We start from the raw sequence: 20,986 nt of genomic DNA on the forward strand, positions 1-20,986 counted from the left end.
GTGACTCTTGTAAAGGGAAGTACAGTGCAGAGCGCAGGGCCGGATGTGAACACACACCTACCTCACAGCCGGGAAGCACATCATCCTCTCTACAGGTACAGTTATCCAGCCACCCTGCTGTCCTCCATCTCAGGCTCAGTTACAAGGACTTACAGTCTATCGCTTTACATATCTTCTATTTCATTAGTAAAAATGATACAGGGGAAAGGGTCTAGATTGGAGGGGGAGGGGGTGTTAACAACTTTGCCTTTCACCAAATATTTATATTGTATGTGAGATGTATTCTATGTATGTATCTACTGTGCAATTCGTTACACACAGGTCTTGCTCCAGAAAATCATACCGCATTGCTGGACCGTGCAAATGTTTCTCGGCTTATGTGAAACCACAAGTCTGGTCTAGAGGAGTTATTCTGGACACCTGCGATTTCCTTATGTGATTAGGCTGAAGTTAGCTTCTTATTCACGCTCCAGCTTCTTATTCACGCTCCAGCTTCTTATTCACGCTCCAGCTTCTTATTCAGAATAGCTTATTTTTAAAGGATTATATCAAGTTGGGTCACCGATTTCACATCAGATTAACCCTAAAGGGTGTCGCTTATACAAACTGTGATAGTATTTAGCCTGACACAACAAGGTTTTGGGCATGAAATCAGGGGGGCAAAGTTACCATACTTTATCATTTAGAGTAAGTAGCTGCAGTTTTGCAAGGGTTAAATGCTGTTGGGCCACCAATGTGACAGTGGAAATCAACACAGGGTGGTCAGTTACATATAAAACACCTGTGTTTTGCCTGGCCAAACACTGGGCATGAAATCAGGTGGCAAAGTGGGCACAGATAGCAATTTGAGCAATTTGAATAAGTAGCTGTAGTTTTGCAAGGTTTGATTTTTTTTTTTTTTTAATTAAAAATCGCAATAAAAACCTGAAGGGAAGATGAATCTGCTTCCCAGGTTACTATACCCGTTACAGACTCTCCCAATACGTGTTCCCTCCTCCCACCTTAGAGATATGCAGTCTTGTATCTCTCGCTTTATTTGGTTGGGCAGACGCCAAGGGTCCGCCAGAAAATCTTGTTCCAACATGCCAGGAACGGGGGCCTTGGTCTCCCCTGCCTTCACAAATATTATCTTACTGCCCACCTCACCCAAATAGTTCTGGCTCATGCTGACCCCGGTACTAGGCTTTGGGTAGATGTGGAAACAGATTTACTGCACGTCTTCCCCCTACGCTCCTTTTTTGGCTGGATCCTGGGGATTTGCCTTCCCATCACTTTCTCCCACCTACTACCCTTTTCTTCCTTACTATATGGAGGTACTGCATTCGCACTTTTGACTTAATTAGCAATCCAAAATGAATGACCCCTCTGTGGCAGAACCCCTCTTACCCTCCGGGTCTCAACCCTAAGGCGTTTACTGCATGGACAAGACATAAGTAAGTTCCTCCCCGTCATCGTTCTAATGGGCTATATCCCAGAGTTTTCTGGGCTTTGCTATCGCCTGCATTTGCTTGCCACTTCATTCTACCAATACCTTAAGATATGTCGCCTCCACAACACCCTAATAGATCCAAGAATTTCCTGTACCCTTATCCCGCTGGAGACTTTCTGTCTTTGTCGTCCCTCCTCCAAGGGACTTACCTTTTACTCACTTTTCATGCAATCTCCCTAATAAAGAATACCATGAGCTCCGCTGGGAAGAGGACATGAACGAGACTCTGTACGTGAAGGATTGGATGGCCATCCGAGAAGCTACTGCTAAAACCTCCATTTGTACTCTGATCAAAGAAAACTCCTATAAACTTCTCTTTCTGTGGTACCTGGTCCCCTCCAGACTCAAAGCAATATATCCTGCTACATCGGATCTTTGAGGGCATGGATGTGGCCAACGAAGAACCCTGTCCCACTTTTGGTGAAGCTGCCCGATTATTGTGCCCTTTTGGCATGATGTGACTGATCTTATTTACAAGATCATGGGTCTCACCTTCTCCTTTAACCTTTCTTTTTATCTCCTCCCTCACCTGCCTCCAGGTATCCCTAAAGAGCTTTGGAAACTCCCTACACACATCCTCACTAATTTGCATCTTCCCACTGTTACAACCCCAATCAACAATGTCTGGCAAATTTTCTAAACTAGAGCACATCACTAGCTTTATTTCTGTCTTCCCTAATTTTTCCTTTCTGTACCCCCATGCTTTTTTCAATTTTACAAAAACTCAATAAACTATATTGTTTGAAAAAAATAAATAATTTTTAGTTTAAAATCATGAAATGAACAGGCCTTGCTACATGGATAAAATTCTCTACTATAGTCTTATTGGCAAGCAATGACCTCATAATAATGAATTATGGTAATGTACCTCGTGTGAGGCTCATTTGCTAACCTCCCAGCAATACCACCATTCACATTGATTGGGTCAATTTGTCTAGAAGATTTATTGTCTGCTGAAAACTTGCAGTTGTAAAAAACCCAAGGGAAATTTCAGGCCCCTGATCAACTGGTGAAGTAGTGGGAACCAAACTCTAGATGTCCACAGGGGATATTACAATATATTTTTCTTGACCTGGTTTTACCTGACTTTGTGAAGGACCCTCAATATTCGATTTGGAGGGGGGTAGCATAAGGGAGAATTAACCCCACATGGAGGAATGACATTGTGTCCATCCTCCATGCCCCTGGGCACCACAATCTGGACACAAACCTTGAGGTCTGAGCATTTGCAGGATTTTCTAAAAGGTCCATGTGCAGATTACCATAGGGCTGTACTATTTTCTGGAAGGTCTTGGTTGTCAAAGAAGTAAAACTTAAACAGTCTCTGCCAATTCGTTTAGCTCTCCTGATACATAAGTGGCTGTTAAGGGGATATGTTTTGGCAACGCCTACATCCAGATCTTGATGTCTTCTCTGCAATGAGCTCCGGACTTTGTGCCCCCCCATGTAGTTTATGAAAGACACTGCTGTCATGTTGTCTAACTGTAGCAGGGTTGAGACTGTCTGTCATGTAGGAAGTACTAAGGCTCGGAAAGCCAACTTAACAGCTCTTAACTAATAGATCGATATGTAGAACTGAACTGTGCCTGAGACCATGTGCCCCTCGCCACTGAGCTCTGAGAGACGCCTCCCCAACCTGTGAGGAATGCATCTGAAGTTATGATTGGGGAGAAAGGTCCCATGAACAGTGGAAATGGTGGGACAACAGGAAAGATCACCAAGTCTGTCAATGTTATGTGCGCTGACCAAGGACATTTCAGGCAGAGAAGTTTTCTCTAGAGAAGTTGTCTCCCGACAGTAAAATGGTGTACAAAGGCAAAGCCAGAAATGTCCCCATTATCTGAGCCAAACCCTGAAGCATTATCTCTGGGCTGTGGAAAAATCTTCTGACTGTGGCACTCACTTTCTGAGAGAGGACAGTTGTTTAGGCTGAAACAGGAGAGTGAGGAACAGGAATTGTGTGAGAATAGCTTTCTCAACATTTCTTGTGAATCTGAGGATCTGTAGTAGGGAGATAGCGATGTCCCTGTGAGCAATAAGTGTCTGAATATACAATTAGGATATTGTCTAGATATATTTGGCAAAAGGCACTTTGCTGCAGAGGTGACTGATAATTACTTTCATTATTCTTGTAAACCTGCATGGGGCATTTGACAAACTAAAAATAGTCAGCATCAGTTGATAAGGCTGATCCTGCCACCTTAACCACCTGCTTTTGGCAAATTGAAACGGCTTGAAAAACTTCCTACAAGTCTAACGTTCTGCAAGGGAAACTTTCCTCTCAGAGATGGGGTAAATCTGATCGACCCTCCATACGTAAACATATGTGGAATAAATGTTGGTTTAGGCCTTTTACATTAACAATTGGCCATATAGAATCATCGGGCACTTTTACATGCAAGAGATGGCTGAATCAACCTCTGACTAAAGGATCTGTTAACTCTATTTACCTTTTTGAAGTGTTGTTTTTAATAACTGGTCCAGCACGGGGCAGCAATTTTTGATATTGGGACAAATTTGAAAGTGAAACCCTTAAAGGAAGGCTTAATCCAGATTGATTTATTCACTTATTAAATTAATTTAACCACTTATTTAATGTGATCATTCACTAGGTTGTTACCAAAGCCCTTTTGGAAGGGGTCTTTGTAACGATGACAACAGGGCTTACCATGGTAACCTTCTGAGAGCCCATGTTACTGGAACTTCCTCTTTTTCTACCTACAGTGAAGTATGTGGACTCTGAACCACCTTGCTTGGATCAGATGATACCTTTGGAATCAGATTTGTTACTCTGGTTTTAAGGAAGGGCTTCCATTGGCGAGTTGTGCATCAGATGCACAAAGGACTTTGTATATCCTTATTCCTTAATTTTACATCTTCAATAAAATCGGGGCCGAAGAGATCGGAATTCTCTAGGTTGAGAAACCCATTGGACTTTGGGCCTCCTTTAGTAAGCCAGCGAGATTTGTGCAGATTGGCTATCTAATTAAAGGACTGGCCAATTAACGCCACCCAGCTGATGGACTTAACAGTGCCGGCTTAGATGCCAATAGCTTCTCCTTAGACATAAGCCTGGCCTTCTTGCTCCGCCTTATCAAGCAACAGAAATAAACGACCAGCTGCATTAGCAATTTGGAATTTAAGAGTCTTGTCGAATGAGTCTGTGGCTATGGACCCTACGATTGAAATAAAGTGGTATATATCTAGAGCCACTAAGGTGGGAATGTCTGGGAGACCTGTATGGTTTCTGAGGACCCAATTCTGTAGGCAACAAAAATTGCCCAAAAACCTAATCCGTTAGAGCTCTCAAATTTAGGGATACCACAATAGTGTACTTTATTTAAGGTCTAGCACAGTTAAACAGTTTGAAACAATTTTTTTGAATCCTTTTTTTATTTGAGTTCATATACAAATAAAAGACAGACTACAGTTGATATGGTAACACAATAGTAGATATTCTGTGGTGCATTTTTTTTACTAAAATGTAAACTTGGGTTGTATACTCTAGTGTCCAAAAACTGTGGCAATGTGGCATGGTGAAGATAATCTCATTGCTTCTTCTGGAATTCCCAGAATAAGGGAGGAGAAACTCCATAAATATGTAGTACTATTGATTTCCTTGATATGACTAGAGCGACTCTCTCCGTTCCTCCCCTACTATTGACTTTACAGCAGTCCTGATTTCTGGGATGATGTCTAAGCTAGAGCTAACAAGGAAAGTATGCACCTTCATCTACTGTCAGTAGATGAGAACAGCGTAAGGAATTTTCTTTTCTTTAAAGCCAAACTATTGCTTGGTAAGGACTTCAGTACTTTATATCCAGTCACCAACTTCCAGCTTATGTTAGATCATTGAAAGGACATTTCAATATAGCTTCAAATATCTGCTGATCAGGGTTCTGTTTTTAGTACTCTGATATGATATTAATATAAGATTGAATGAATTACATTTTGGTGTTATATTTAGTGTGTGTATATGCTGGAGATTTTTAAGTAGTGGTTTATGCTCCCAGGAGTTGTTCAATAATTTCTTACTGTTTGTATATTGATGGATACCTACATTTCGTTATTATTTTATGACTGTTGAGTAATAATTAAAAAAATGTTCTTGCCATTTCTAGAAGGTTATCCTTATTATGTGGGAAGCTCTTCTGTGATTATGCCCAATGACCTTGCCATTCTGCTCCTGCCAATGTTACTCTGTAGAATCTGTAGAATCCTATTCTTTAATAAGTTGGATGTATGAAACAGACTACAGACACCTGAAGCTCTTTCCATATCTTTAGGACAGTAAGGGCTATTTATGAAACTGTAAAATCTGGTCTCAAGCAATGCTCCTTTATGTGCAAAAGTGCACCAAATTGTCTACCAAGTGCATTTCAAGGTGGAGCCATGTCCGTTCCACAAACACATTCTTGGTTAAGCTTGGAGGTTAAACATTAAAAGATGCAGGGTAAGAACAATAAAAAGTATCATATCAAGGTCCAGCCTAATATCACTTTTAGACCCCTTTATTCATTTGAAGCTTCTCTTCTAAAATACTTCTCACTTAAGCATTATTAGTGACTTATATTAATCACGAGATTGAAAAGCGATTGGGGACTGTCTATAATCCATGTAGTACCTTTGTATGTTTTGATTACATGGTCAAAATGTGCTTTCCCACAGAAGTGCAAATGGAAGGTGCAAAACATGTCCCATTATAAATATGTTAACAAGATTTAATTTCCTGCAATGAAAGATGTTGGAGAATGTTAAAGCTTTTTGCCAATGGAAAAAGGGGCAAGAAGAACAAGAGCTGCTCAACATTCTATTGACATACTGAGCACGCTATCTATTAGTCTCTCTCCTGGAGGAAGAGGAGGGGGGTACAAGGTTTGAATAGCCTTCATTAAACAAAAGACCTTATAGAGTGGTACTGTTATCATATTACCCTTTTCCGGTGATACCTTGCATTGCATTCAGGACCACTTGTTCCAGCTTGTTGAAACCATATTTGTAATGATTCAGTGCTGAAAAACAGAATCCCTTGCAAAGGAGTAGTTTTAAGACCTCCACAGTACTTCCCACACATTACACCAATACTTGCCCCCTACGCACTTACATTGATTAAAAATAAAATGCCCTTCTGTTATACCATGATTGCCACTTCGTTAAAAGAGAATTGCTTCATATCATATGATTAATCCCTAATATTATAGCGGCATTGCCCAATGTGAGTGCTTCATCATAGTAATTTGAAATGTACTATCGGACAAGGCTTCCAATGCATCAGAAAATGTGATCATAATGACATGGTCTGGTGCATATAATTAACATGTTTAAAACACACAATCTGCCTGGTGATTACATTTTCTTGTTTATTACAAGCCCAGTTTACCAGTCCAGTAGGCAGTTAGAGATGTTACTGTTTCTGGCCACAGGTCGTTACACCCAGTGGGTCCTTTCTACAGTTTGCAGGTAAATCCTCCTTGGACAGTGCAACACAAGGTGCAGAAGTTAGTGAAAACGCTTACTTGCAAGTGCCTTTAAATCTTTTCCTGTGCATTAGACTTCTGTCAGAAGACAGTTAATTTCTCGTGTTATTTCTCCTCTCCCAACAACTTATTTTGCCTCTTTAGCCCTGCCACTAAATGATGGCTGTACATTCCATGCGTGTGGCAGGACATTGCGATTAAACCACTGCTGTCCAAAATCCACAAATCCAGAGGAATTAACACAAACTTAAAACTACACACTTTCTTTAATTAAAGTCTAAACATACAGTATGTAAGATACCATTGTCGTCATTAACCAAATTTGTTTATTTCTCTACTAGATAGCCACTCACATCACCACATCCTACTATAATCATCTGCCTTTAATTTTTAGGAGGTTTTAGGTTGTAAAATTCTTTATTCATTCCAATACCTCTCAAAGCTCTACCCACTCCTATTACTTTACTTGTTAGTGTATGTGATTTCGTTTTGGAATACTAGATGAATTTAGTTATACTTTAAGATAAATTATAATGGATATTTAAAAAAGACAAATCAAATTTTTATGAGGTCCACATTATTTTACGAACTTTAGCTTGATAAGAGCTTTTGTACAAATTTCTTTTTAAATAATATTGTTCAGACTGCTTTTTGTATAAGTTTGGTCATCTTGTTTTGTTTTCTCCTTTCCAGACAGGCACATAAGCAAAGCATAGGACCACTCATGCCTTTTCACGTGAGACGGGTACTAAGAACTGGTCTGCTCCACTCTTTATTGCTAAAATATTTTAAAAGTTTTCATCTTGAAAAAAGATGTTTGAATATTAATGCAGCTCAAAAGTCCAATCGGCGAGTTGTTGTGACTGGTATTGGCATAGTATCACCTTTGGGTATTGGCACCCAGTTGGCATGGGATCGACTCATACTAGGAAAAAGTGGAATAGGTGCTCTAGAAGGTGATGAATATCAAAATACCCCTTGCAGAGTAGCTGCTCGTGTACCAAAAGGTCGCGGAGAGGGAGAGTTCAGTGAAGAATTATATGTTTCAAGATCAGATGCTAAAGCAATGTCATCTGCCACAGTTATGGCTTTAGCTGCTGCAGAGCAAGCAATTGTTGATGCCAATTGGATTCCAAAGACTGAAGAAGAACAAGAGTCCACCGGTGTGTCAATAGGCATGGGAATGGTTCCTCTTGATGACATTACAGAGACTGCTATCACATTTCAAAAAAAAGGATATAACAAAGTCAGTCCTTTTTTTGTTCCTCGGATCCTAATCAATATGGCAGCAGGACACATCAGTATCAGATACAAACTCAAAGGACCGAATCATGCAGTTTCAACAGCCTGTACAACTGGAGCACATGCTATTGGAGACTCGTTTAGATTTATCACTCACGGGGATGCTGATGTAATGGTGGCCGGTGGAGCAGAGGCCTGCATCAGCCCCTTGTCACTTGCTGGCTTTGCAAGAGCCCGAGCACTTAGTACTAGCTACAACGCAAATCCCCAGAAGGCATGTCGACCATTCCACCCTGAACGAGAAGGTTTCGTAATGGGAGAAGGAGCAGCTGTGTTAGTATTGGAAGAATATGAACATGCACTGGCAAGAAGTGCTAAAATCTATGCTGAAGTCTTAGGCTACGGATTGTCAGGGGATGCTTGTCACATAACCGCACCAAGTTCAGAAGGTGATGGCGCATTCAGGTAAATGTCAGAATTTCAGGCAGACTTTGTCTTCCGTTTATTCAGATTTAAAGTTGGCAGCTATTTCGATCTCTGTTGTAAAGGTTAAAAGCAAATAGCAGACAGCTGGGGTGAATAAGCATCTGATTCATTTTAATGTTCTTTATTACTAGCAAAACATCTATTTTTGTATGTTCGTATACTTTTTTTTTTTTTTAGAAGCTAGGTGTTCATAAACCAGTGAGGCTGGTTTATGAACACCTGTTATTCCAAGATGTTTAACTGATAATGGAGCTGCTATATGTTCCCTATGATATAATGTTTGAACAGTCTATTCTTAAACAACAGGGCCAGTTTTGCTTTATGCACATACCTGGAGGGAAGCCACCTTACATTTAGCCCTTTCAATAGTTGAGTTTCTTGCACATTTTCTGAATGACAAGGCCAAGCTCATACACTAGATTTTACTATTTATCATTTCAGGCCTTACTCTTCCATCACATGCCTAATTCTTGTTAACGAATTTCTGTTAACACCCTAAGGACCTCATTTAGAGTAGGCTGTAATCTTGTCGAATCTAGGCATGTACCTATACCTGAAGAATAGCCGTTTTAAGTGTGTATTTAAAAAAAAAACCAACATATTGAACATAAGAGTGTTAATATACAAGGTGTCTCCTCTGTTTTATACACTATATCAATGGGGAAAGGAGGAAACAGGGAGAAGAGGTGGGAGGAAGGTAGAAAGACACAAATACCATTAACGATTATGCTAATAAGTATACATGGAATGTGGCTAAGAAGAACTAAACCAAGCAATTAAATAACAGACCGGTATTACTCGCCAACAGTGCACCGTACCCAGCCCAGGGGATACAGAGGCTGCCCAAGAACTATATTCCAACTGCGGGGTAGGGGGGGGAGCCATACTGGATAGGCAATTACGGCTTTCTAGTGAGTACCACAGGGCCCACACCTTGTCGATATGTTATTTATCGTGGAGGTAGTACGTTATACTCTCCATGCTTGCGACTTGCCAAATGTAAGACCGTAGTTCCTGCGTGGAGGGAGCATTAGGGTCTTTACAATGCTTTGCTATTAGGGATTTTGCGGCTGCCAAGATATGGGAGATAAGCTTGTTAGAAGGCAGGCTCTCATCAGGTATATTGCGGGAGAGAAGGAATGACCAGGGGTCCTTATTTATCTGTTGTTCTGACACAAAGTTTATAAGTGTAAGGACAATGTGCCAGAAAGCAACTATACAAGGGCTGGTCCACCATATATGTAGCATCGTACCTCTCTGGCCACATTCCCACCAGCAGCTCGGAGTGACCGTGGGAAACATTCTAGACAGCTTGTCAGGGGTATAGTACCACCTATAGTACAATTTGTAGTCCATTTCCTTAATTAATGTAGAGATCGAGCTCTTGGCAATCCCCTCCCTGATCTCCCAGCAAGAGTCATCTGGAGGAGGTCACAGGTTATTTTCCCATTTCCGCTCATGCCGGCCTTGCGTGTCAAAACTATATTCTATACGTTAATTATAGATCCTGGAGATCATCCCTTTGGTGAGTGGGGAATGTAGACACATATGCTCAAAGAAGGTTAGGGTACGGAGAGCATCGGAGGAGGGCAAGGACATTGAGAAGTGTTAGACCTGAAAGTATTCAAAGAAAAGCGGGCGAAAAGGTTCAAACCTGCGGTAAAGATCTGACATGGAAGCCCAAGTTCGATTGACTGCCAGGTCCGAGACCACCCGTAGTCCCGCACGTATCCAGTGTTTAAATTACTGTGTCGAGTTACCAGGAGGAAAATGTGGATTGTCCCACAGGGGAGTCAGAGGTGATCTGGTCTGATGAATCATGTTTTTTCTTTTGCATCATGTTGACATCCTGTGCATGTGCTTCATATACCTGGGGAAGAGCTGGCACCAGGATGCACTATGTGAAGAAGGCAAGTCAGCAGAGCCAGTGTGATGCTGTGGGCAATGTTCTGCCAGAAAACTTTGGGTTCTGGCATTCAAGTGGATGTTACTTTGACATGTTCCATGTACCTAAACATTGTTGCAGACCAAGTACACACCTTCATGGCAGTGGTATTCCTTGATGGCTGTGGCCTCTCAGCTGGATAGTGCACCTTGCCATAAGGCAAAAGTGATAACTAAGTGGCTCGGGGATCAAAACATCGAAATTTTGGGTCCATAGCCAGAAAACTCCCCAGCTCTTAATCCAATTGAGAACTTGTGGTCACTCCTCAAGAGGTGGGTGGACAAACAAAAACCCACAAATTCTGACAAACTCCAAGGATTTATTAGGCAAGAATGGGCGGCCATCAGTCAGTATGTGTCCCAGAAGTTGATTGACAGCATGTCAGAGTAAATTGCAGAGGTCTTCAAAAAGAAGGGTCAACACTGCAAATATTGACTCTTTGCATAAACTTAATGTAATTGTCAATAAAAGCCTTAGACACTTATGAAATGCTTGTATTTTACTTTAGTATACCATAGCAACATCTGACTAAAAGGTCTAAAAACACTGAAGCAGCAAACTTTGTGAAAACCAGTACTTGTCATTCTCAAAACTTTTGGCCGTGACTGCATATACTAGAACAGACTGCTTAGTTATTAGCCACAAACACTTACACTTACTCTCAGAGGCTAATATAGGTCCTGTGACTTGGTCAGACCATGCACCCGTTTTCATCACACTGCAACTACAACAAGCTCCCTCAGGGTAATGAACTTGGAGGTTAAGTGACCCAATGCTACAAGATTCCTACTGTAAATCCCAAATAGAAGCCACCATATTTGATTACATTGATTGCAATTTTTCCCCTGACATATCTAAAATGGTAATATGGGAATCTCACAAATGTGTCATCAGAGGCAAATATATTCAGTTAGGGTCTCTCCTGAAAAAATAATAGTACAAAGAAATACTTTACTACAGAAAACTAAATTATTAGACCCCACTCCTAAAGCCTTCCAGAGACACCCATGCCACTGTGGTAGAAACTTGAGCGGCTCAAAATAAATGATTAAATAAAAGTAAAGCTCTTTCCGGAGTGCAGTAATCTTTTTTTGATTGGGGGAATAAACAGGAAAATATACTAGCCAGGTCCTTATAAGCTCAAAGACTGACCTCTTTTTATCCGTTTCACTAGAGATGATAGGAGTTAAGAGCAGATGCAAATTCTGTGGTCTCAAAAGGAGTCTTTTCCCTAATACATTAAATTATACAATATAGCAGGTTCAGCTCATCAGATTGGGGAGCCAAATAGAAATAGACTATTATCTCCATCATATCAACCTTCCCTTACTCACAGAAGAAGATATATTCTTTCTAGAACAGCCATTCATACTCCAGGAAATAGAACAAACCACCTCGAACACTCCTGGTAAAAGTCAAGGGCCTGAAGGCTTCTCCATTTCCTACTACAAAATTTTTAATATTAAACTTGCCCCTCTTCTGCGAGCTTTCAGTGCTATTTCAGAGGAACAGAAATTCTCAAAACAATCCATAGAGGCTCACATAACTGTTCTCCCCAAAGAAGAAAATTATCCCTTTTTATGCCCTAGCTGTAGACGAATCTCCCCTCTCAACATTGACGTCAAGCTATATGCCAATTTAATTGCCAAACACCTAAAAACTATTTTACCAAAAATAGTAGACAATGACCAAGTGAGATTTGTCTTGGGTCAGGAAGCACATGACAACAGTACCAAATTTGTAGACCTAATTTACCATGCATCTAGAGCTAAGGCCCACTCCATTCTCCTGTCCACCGCTGCTGAGAAGGACAAATATTTTCTACTTCACTCATGCAAGCTCAATTAGTTTAATCTTGCTAGGGTAAGGTTTAATCTCTCTGGTATAGGTACCAAAGCGTCCTACACTCACTGTATCCCACAATTTTGCTAAAAGTTGGCAATGTAACAATGCAGCTCACAAATGTGTTAAGCTTACATTTAGTGGAGTTGTCTGAACCTAAGACAATTCTGGTCGGAGGTCATCTCTATTGCTAAAGCAATCTTGGCTACTGAATATGACTAATACTTTCATCTCTAGATATAAAAAATCTTTACTGAGACACTTTAACAACACAGCGAAAGCCGTTATCTCAGTTCGGTTGGAAGTCTACCTCCCCACTTAATATAAAAAAGTTGTTCATAAGATTGGATTTTTTCATGGATATAGATAATTTAATTTCCTCGTCCAACGATAAATCTCAAGAGTTCTGTGACACTTGGCAATCCTGGCTTGAGTTTAAACATTCGGATCAAAATAGCTGTTATACAGAAAGTTGGCGTTTACATTGCAGTTGACATTAATACTCGCTGCAATCCATTCAAACACACGCTCAGCTTCTTCTTTCTTCCTTCTTACTTCTTTCTTCTTCCTCCTCTGGAAAAATGCAGAAAAAGTTGTAGCTTATTTCACACAAAATGGCACCTTTTAGAAATGGTTAGAATTAAAACAGGTGATTCTTCTTCACTTTGAACTGAACTCACCTGTGGTGAATAACTGGTGTCCGCAATATAAAAATCACACATCAAACAACCTTGAATAGAGAAAAGGATTCTTTACTATATTTTGTGTCACTGTGTCTATGACAATGAGCATGGAGAAAAGAAAGACTTCCTCAGATAGCTTTTCTATCAGAAGATTGTAGTCAAGCATGGGCATTCTCAAGGCTGTAAATCAATATCCAGAAACTGATGTTCCCATTCCCACCGTACATAAGATTGTTAGGAAGTTTAAGGCCATTTCTCTGTATCCAACCTCCCTGGATGTGGCCGCAAGAGAAAACTTTGATCGAAGATTGCAGCGCAGGTTTTTTTTCGAATTGAGCAGAAGATGGTTACATGGGAGGGGAACCTCATTACTGAGAGAGAGACATAAGAAAGCCTGACTGGAGTTCATAACAAAACACACCTGAATAAGTCAAATTCTTTCTTCGGAACAGATTTTACCAAAGCACATCATCCCTATGTTTACAGAAAGCAAAATTAATCTTTCAAAGAAAGAAACACCATGGAGGATATTCAGTTATGTTTTGAGATTATTGTGCTACATTTGGAAGTGTGTAGCATCATTTTGAATCCAGTGTTGAACCTTGTGTCCAAAAGCTGAATCTTCATCGAAGGTCTTGGGTCTTCACGCAGAACAATGACTCCAGCATGTCACTCACCGGACCGTGAGTGCCTCTACGCTGGTGCGTGGCTCCCTAGCCTTCCTGCCGGCACCTATCTTGAACCGCGGCCGTCCGCCATCCTGATGGACTGCGCATGCGCAGCACCCAAGAACTCTTGTGACTGTTGCTTTTAATCTAATTGGTTGATCAGGCAACTCTCCCTATTTAAGACACCTGTGCTCATTGCCTGATCTTGAGGCTCATTCCCTGTGAGTCTCTGAAGGTGTCTCCTGTGTTCTACTAGTGTCTTCAGTTCCTGTGGATTCCCTGTGCTACTCATCGCTGGTCTCCATACCCGCTACTGTCTCCTGTGTACTACTAGTATCTTCAGTTCCTGTGGATTCCCTGTGCTACTCATCGCTGGTTTCCATACCTGCTACAGTCTCCTGTTTCCTGCCTGTATCCTCAGCTGGACTCTGATTACCGGATCTACTCACCTGTGGTTCTTACACTCGTCTCTGCCGTTCAGCGTCTCTGCAGTCCCTGCATCTTCCTGTGGAAAGACTGTTCTACTTAATAGCGGTATGCCTATCTGTTATTGACTTTCTACGTTTACTCTGCATATCCGCTAGGACAAGTTTCCACTCAGCAGCAGTATCCATACCCGCTATAGACTGTTATTGTTACGCTGCATATCTGTTTGGAATTAACCGTACTACTCAGTCGTTATATGCATAATTGTGATTGACTATCCTTTATTGGCCTGCATATCTGTGCTGAGCAAGTCTCTACCAAGCAGCGCCACATACCGTCATAGACTTTGCTGGATTCGCTGCATATCTATTGGGATCAAGTTCCTCTGTGCTCTCATTGTCTGCATCCTATTATCCTTTGTATGCCTCCACTCATCAACACCTGTACACATCCTCACCTATTAAGCAGTGGTACAACTTGCTGTACGCAGACCACTGACTTCCCCGCTACCTACCTGCACCTGGACAAGTCTTCTCACCATAGCAGTGGTACAACTTGCTGTACGCAGACCACTGACTTCCCTACTATGTCCCGCATCTGCTCACGTCCATCCTGATCTCCGTGTTCAAATCTGCCTTTCCACTATATCAGCTAGTCGCTGACTCATTGACCAAGATTGCTGCAAGTCACTGACTTTCCTATTCTTTATTGGCATTCTCTCTCCATCTGCTGTGATATATGTTCCGCTAGTCATCCTGCTACCAGAGGACCGTTGTGTTAACTTCACTACTCCTGGTAAGCCCAGTCATCTGGTGAATACCTGGGCAAGACTCCTAGTGCCCGTGACACAGCACCATTCAGAAAGCACCCAATAATGGGAGATGCTGGACTTTTCTGAATTGCCCAACAATGAGTCTAGATCTAAATCCCATAGAACACCTAGGGAGAGATCTGAAAACTGTTGGGGGAAGGCACCCTTCAAACCTGGAGAACTGGATCAATTTGCTCAAGAAGTAGACCAAACTGCCACTAGATATGTGCAGGAAGCTCATCCATGGTGTGACAGAAACACTGGCAAAATCATTGACGAACTGTATGGAATTCCAGGTTTCTGACCGATTGTGTTTTGAACGCCAGGGAAAATTGTTGATATTTGAGAAACAGCTTTCCAAAAGCTTTGGGCTCAAGTAAGAGCTGGATCAAGGGTTCCCTGGAGTGATTGGATAGAGATGGAGGACCTCCATTCATTAGGCCTATTGTGGGTCTTCTGACCTGCCAGTCAGACAGCAGGCTAATCAATATTTGCCCCTGTAAGTTGTAGTTTTAAAAGGGTGTCTGTTTGTTTACTCACTTTCTCTTATTACCTATTTGTTTGTAAACTTGCCACCTGCTGTTTGTCTGTGAAATGGACATTAGGTCCTTCTGTACTTAGAAAAGTATTGTCAAATCTATTAGAGCTGGGCACACCAGGATTTATTTTCTTTGTTTTTTCTCTGTAATAACATTAGCTGAGGCTAATTGCACCTTAACATTGGATTGCTGTGACATTTTATGGCTGTTGTGTAGAAAAGTACCGCATCTACCCCAGGATTTGGCGTCTGTACCCTGGTCTTGTGACAATGGCTATAGGAAGTGATTGCTTTCATTTATTTTTGACCAAAGGCTGTGCTACCATATATTATGTCTAGGGCAGGGTTTCCCAAACCCAGTCCTCAGGGCTCCCCAACAGTGTAGGTTTTCTGGATCACATGTGACATAATTAGGACCACCTGTGGATCTGTTACAATGTGTCGGTAATGAATGCACCTGTGTTCCAGCAAGGAGATATGGAAAACCTGCACTGTTGGGGAGCCCTGAGGACTGGGTTTGGGAAACCCTGGTCTAGGGTGTCATTAATTTTGTCAGTGTCGTTTCTTTTCATTTTCTGATTTAAAAGCATATATAGTATTAAATTCAGAATAAAAAAACAGGCTCTGTATATTAACAGCTATATTATTGTTGGCAAATACTGTTGTTAATTTCAACTTATGTGTAGATTGTGAGTTATTTGAAAAAAAGTGAAAGGGTGCCAATATATTTGACCATGACTGTACCTTCAATCCATTTTGTAGCCAGATTGAACAACTGTATGAAAGCATATGAAGGATTTCCATTTTAGTGATTACTAAAATAGCTAATTCTGTACTCTTTGCAGACCTGAATTTAACAACCTTGGCTGTTCTTATATACTCAAGTAATTGTTCAGAAAATCTTTTGCATACCATAATAAATAATCACACATACATCAATTTGAGTTGCCCTGTTCTTTGTGGTTCCACTAAAATCCATATTCTGTAGCTCAGTCTTGCATGTCAACCATTGCATACAAATTTATGCTGTTTCCTTGGAAACAAGACTTTCATTCACTTTTTTTTTTTTTTCTTTTAAATGTTTTCTTTTTTTTTTTTTTTCTGTTTTTAATTGGCTCTGTTCAATGGTTCATAGACTCTTCACTGGTAACCACAGCAGAATAAAAAATGCAGTTATCAAAAAGCACAGATTTCTTGGAAGAGATTGTAATCTTCACCTAGGAATAAATCTATAACTCTAAAAACCTACAAGGAATTGAAGCTTTTCAGGCTAATGAAAACCTCTAGCAGCACTCATTTTATTGAAGGAAGAGATGGTTCTGAAAATACTTATGTTTTTCTTACTCCCTGTCCAATATTAGTTAGGTGAATCTGCTGTGGGCTGTACTCTGATCTGCACTCTGGTCCTTAGAGAACTAATAAATAAATACACATACATGTATCAATAATGTTTACATTATATGAATGTTCTTTGATTACCTTACTTTATTAAAGTAAAATCTGAAACATATTTCCAAGTATTATAGCTGAAGTACCTGTGAGGATTGATGTTGGGGTAAGTAAAAAGTTCTAATTATTAAAATTAGGATTTTCTAGTTGGTTTGCTAGTGGTAAACTATAGCTTTTTATACATGCCTGATATATCCATCATGTACATAATCAAGCCTCTTCCAGTAGCTTGACATCACTTATCACCCTTGTTAACACCCAGCTATTGCTTATGTACACCCTGCTGTGCTACCCATTAAAAACCATGCAAAAGCAGTGTGTCAGGACATGCTTGCGCGTGACCGTGCTAGGCGCCACATGCTACGAGAATTTTTTAAATTAAAAAGTCAAAGTTGTGAAATATTAACAAATGAAAAACATGTGCCTTCTTTTCTAGCATTTTTTTATTACAATTCTGTAACACCACTGTGTCTTGGCCCAGATTTGAGGAATTTCACAAAGGTCTTGCCTAGGGTGGCAGACAGAATTGTATTAGTGGCAAATTTCTCCTTAGCACCTTAATTTCTTACATATGTTAGACAGCAGAATACTAAATCAATGGTCACTTTTAATAACTAGTTGAGCACATTTGCTGTACAGGTGGTACATAGCATCTTTGGGCTGCACAGCTTTGCGGTGGAGGCAGCAAAAGTGGCCTAATGGGTGTAACATGTCAACAACATGAAAAATGTTGGGAAATTTTATCTTAACTGATGGCTTTCTTTTTTTCTTTCATTAGATGCATGAGGGCAGCCATTAGGAATTCCAGATTACAGATCGAAGATGTGCACTACATTAATGCTCATGCCACCTCCACTCCTCTTGGGGATGCCGCTGAAAACAGAGCAATCAAAAGGCTCTTTAAAGAACATGCATATTCTCTAGCAGTATCGGCAACTAAAGGTGCTACAGGTCATTTGCTTGGCGCATCAGGCGCTATTGAAGCAGCCTTCACAGTTCTCTCCTGTTATTATGGGATACTACCACCTACTCTAAACCTTGATAGGACAGAGCCAGAGTTTGACCTTAATTATGTTCCTCTTAAAGCACAAGTGTGGAAACCTGGAAAGATACGTGTAGCTTTAAGCAATTCATTTGGCTTTGGTGGAACCAATGCCACACTTTGTTTTAGGAATTTGTGAACGTATATATTTTTACATTTCTTCAGGATAAGTTTTTTTAAATATATTTGCAAACATGATACACAGTTTTGACTACTGTTGGAATCACAATTATTAGTATGTTCTTCCACTTACATAACCTTTCAATTAAAGGTGCAATAATCCCAAAATTGAAATTTATACAATAACAAAGGATACTTTGCTACATTCAGAAAAAGATGTTTAAATGTCCCACTGCTGTGATGGAACTTGAGATGTTTAGCAGGGTATTTATATTTGTTATGCAGCTGAGTGCAAACTATTTTTCCTCTTACCACAGGGGCTTACTGCCTCATCCTTCAATATACTTAAAGACAGGAAGTCTGGGGTGCTGAAAAATGCTCTTCACCTCTAGTAGATTTTAACTAAATGTACTTCTCATATGTTCTTGAAATATTTACATATATATTTGCAAATCTTAAGAAAATCTCTGTTCTTTAGAGACACTCCAAACTCAACATTTTTCTTGAAGTAAGTTTGCTTAGTACAGGGGCAGAGCACATAATTGTATGTTATTTCAGTTTTCAGGCTAGGAGTAAACTAAAGGGTCTGTGTCCGCTGCTTTCCTTGTCGTTTTCCGGTACTTTAGAGACCCTAATTACATTAGACGCTGCCATAGTATAGTTGTCTAAGCCCCCTAGGCTACACTTCAATCTGTTTTAATGTGTGCATGGATTATCATCATGGCCAATGTTGACAGGAACACTTTTGGAGGAGCTATTAGGATGAATACAAAAATACTTGCCATATAACAATAATATATACAATGTAATTTGTCATGTTATTTAATAAAACTAACTGCAAATATTATGTGGACATGTGTTCTTTCTCTTACAAACTGACAAAATTACAGACAAACATGATATTACATTGTATCATTTGGATTGGCGATATACAGTATGCGCAGGGCAGAGTTGGTTTAAAGGATGTCAAATCCCCTCTGGGGTTGTGTTTTTTATTGTTGTTGTGTTTTTTTTTAAATAAAACAAATTTTATTGAGATTGTATAATAAAGCTAAACCCATGCAGGGGCACCAACAATGTGTCATATCAATCATCATTCTGCTGCCAGAAATGACGGATCCAGCATGTGATGCAAGAAAAAGAGTAGATTGTCCACACATCATAAGAATAACAAATATACTGTATAGTACATAGCATAGCAAACTGTGCATGTAGAAGTACATATTATAATCAGAAATATGCAAATGTATAATAACCACCAGCAAAGCACAAGGAGAGTAGCAGGGTGCTCATCCGGTCATGACAAGTCATCCTGAAAAAAAAAAGGGAGATATTCCCAATTTTTTTCATAGTTATGGCTTGTGTACATGAATCTTTCATGCCTAAGAGTAAAATTAACCAGGCAAACCCACTCGGAGTCAGCCACTCAGGCGCCATCACTTATGGCGATAAGGACTTTGGCCATCATAAATAAAGTAGATAGTAGTATTCTAATACGTTTGTGCACTTTGCCCACCAGCTCTAGACCAAAGAGGCTCATTCTGGGACTAATGGGGGGCTCTCTCTCCCAATTGTAACATGAGGTCCATGACTTCACGTCAGAATCGAGAGACCATAGAACAATCCCAGTTAAATACAATTGAAACAGCACTCTAAATTGTATTATTTTGACCACTAACAAATAGAATTTAGAGCATTGTTCAATTGTATTGAAGTGGTTTTTCTTGTGACGGGTATAGACTGGCAATCCCTTATTTTTTACAGCAGCTCCTTCTTTTTAATATTTACTTATAGATGGTTATATATATGTTGACTCCCATACTTTGGACAGACCATTGCGTATCTCCCACTAAATTTTAAAAAGCCATTTAGGGGTCAAATAGGCAATATGTAGAATGAAGACTTGTATCTGTCTAAATTTTGCAGGTGCACTATTCGCAGTCCTGAGAGGTCACTATCACCCAGCCCCTCTAGTAGTATTGAGTAAGTGGACGACATATGGCGTTGATGGCCAAGTCTCATCAACATCAATCTCAAGGGGATTTTCAGATGATGGGGAACCTTATCACCCTTGGGACGGTTTGATTGACTGTCGGCTGCCACTTACTACAGACCCTGTTTTAGGCCTAATCTGCATGCAGATTATCTTCCTCCATTCCTGCAGTCTCCTACTCCTGCAGTCCAGCTGCCTCCAACCTGCGGTCCATGCCCTGCTGCTCCATGTCATCGACTATTACTCGCTCCAGCTTCGATGCGGTCTCCATGCACCTGATGCCAATTACATGATGCTCCGCACTTAAGCTCCTGATGCTGCCTCCGTTTGCCGCACCTCTCCCCGCCTGATGGCCCGGCCGATCTCTACGACCACAGGTAGCGGCTTCCAACACTCTAATGGCCTGGATTTTCTCCCTGCTGCCCACTGGATTCGATCCCTGCCTCTCTCTCTCTCTCCACGAGATGCCGCCCTCCATTTGATGCTGCTGACTATTTCATTTGCCTCCATCCCCCCCATCTACCACCACAGTGTTCACCTTGTCCCTGTTCTCTGATCTGTCCCTCAACCCAACTGTACTACTACCATCTGACCCACTTCAATTACTGGCCACCTACAGACCCTCACCTCTAGGCCCTTTCGCAGTCACCCTCCTGCACATTCTATCCTCCCTGCCACCCTCAAACACCTCTAGACCCTGGTCCCTGTCTTCTCCCTGGTACCCTGGACTCGCTTGCGCTCCTGGAATCTCTTCCTTGTACCCTGGACTCTCCCA

General features: G+C 40.8%; 1 protein-coding gene across 1 annotated transcript; it reads left to right on the forward strand.

Moving 5' to 3' along the window:
- The first annotated feature begins 21 nt into the window (after positions 1–21).
- OXSM (3-oxoacyl-ACP synthase, mitochondrial) lies at positions 22–19,254 on the forward strand. Its single transcript, XM_075212356.1, has 3 exons — positions 22–95; positions 7,660–8,673; positions 17,835–19,254. Exons 2-3 carry the CDS (start codon positions 7,691–7,693, stop codon positions 18,235–18,237), a joined length of 1,386 nt encoding a protein of 461 aa, XP_075068457.1. The 5' UTR covers positions 22–95; positions 7,660–7,690; the 3' UTR covers positions 18,238–19,254.
- Positions 19,255–20,986: the final 1,732 nt, after the last annotated feature.

This window comes from Mixophyes fleayi, chromosome 5, assembly GCF_038048845.1.
Source record: "Mixophyes fleayi isolate aMixFle1 chromosome 5, aMixFle1.hap1, whole genome shotgun sequence".
NCBI lineage: Eukaryota > Metazoa > Chordata > Amphibia > Anura > Limnodynastidae > Mixophyes > Mixophyes fleayi.

Bases quoted from the DNA above. Each gene is read 5' to 3' on its own strand.
- OXSM (XM_075212356.1), top strand. From the start codon at position 7,691: ATGCCTTTTCACGTGAGACGGGTACTAAGAACTGGTCTGCTCCACTCT. The intron at 8,674-17,834 runs GTAAATGTCAGA...TTCTTTCATTAG, and splicing joins GAAGGTGATGGCGCATTCAG to ATGCATGAGGGCAGCCATTA.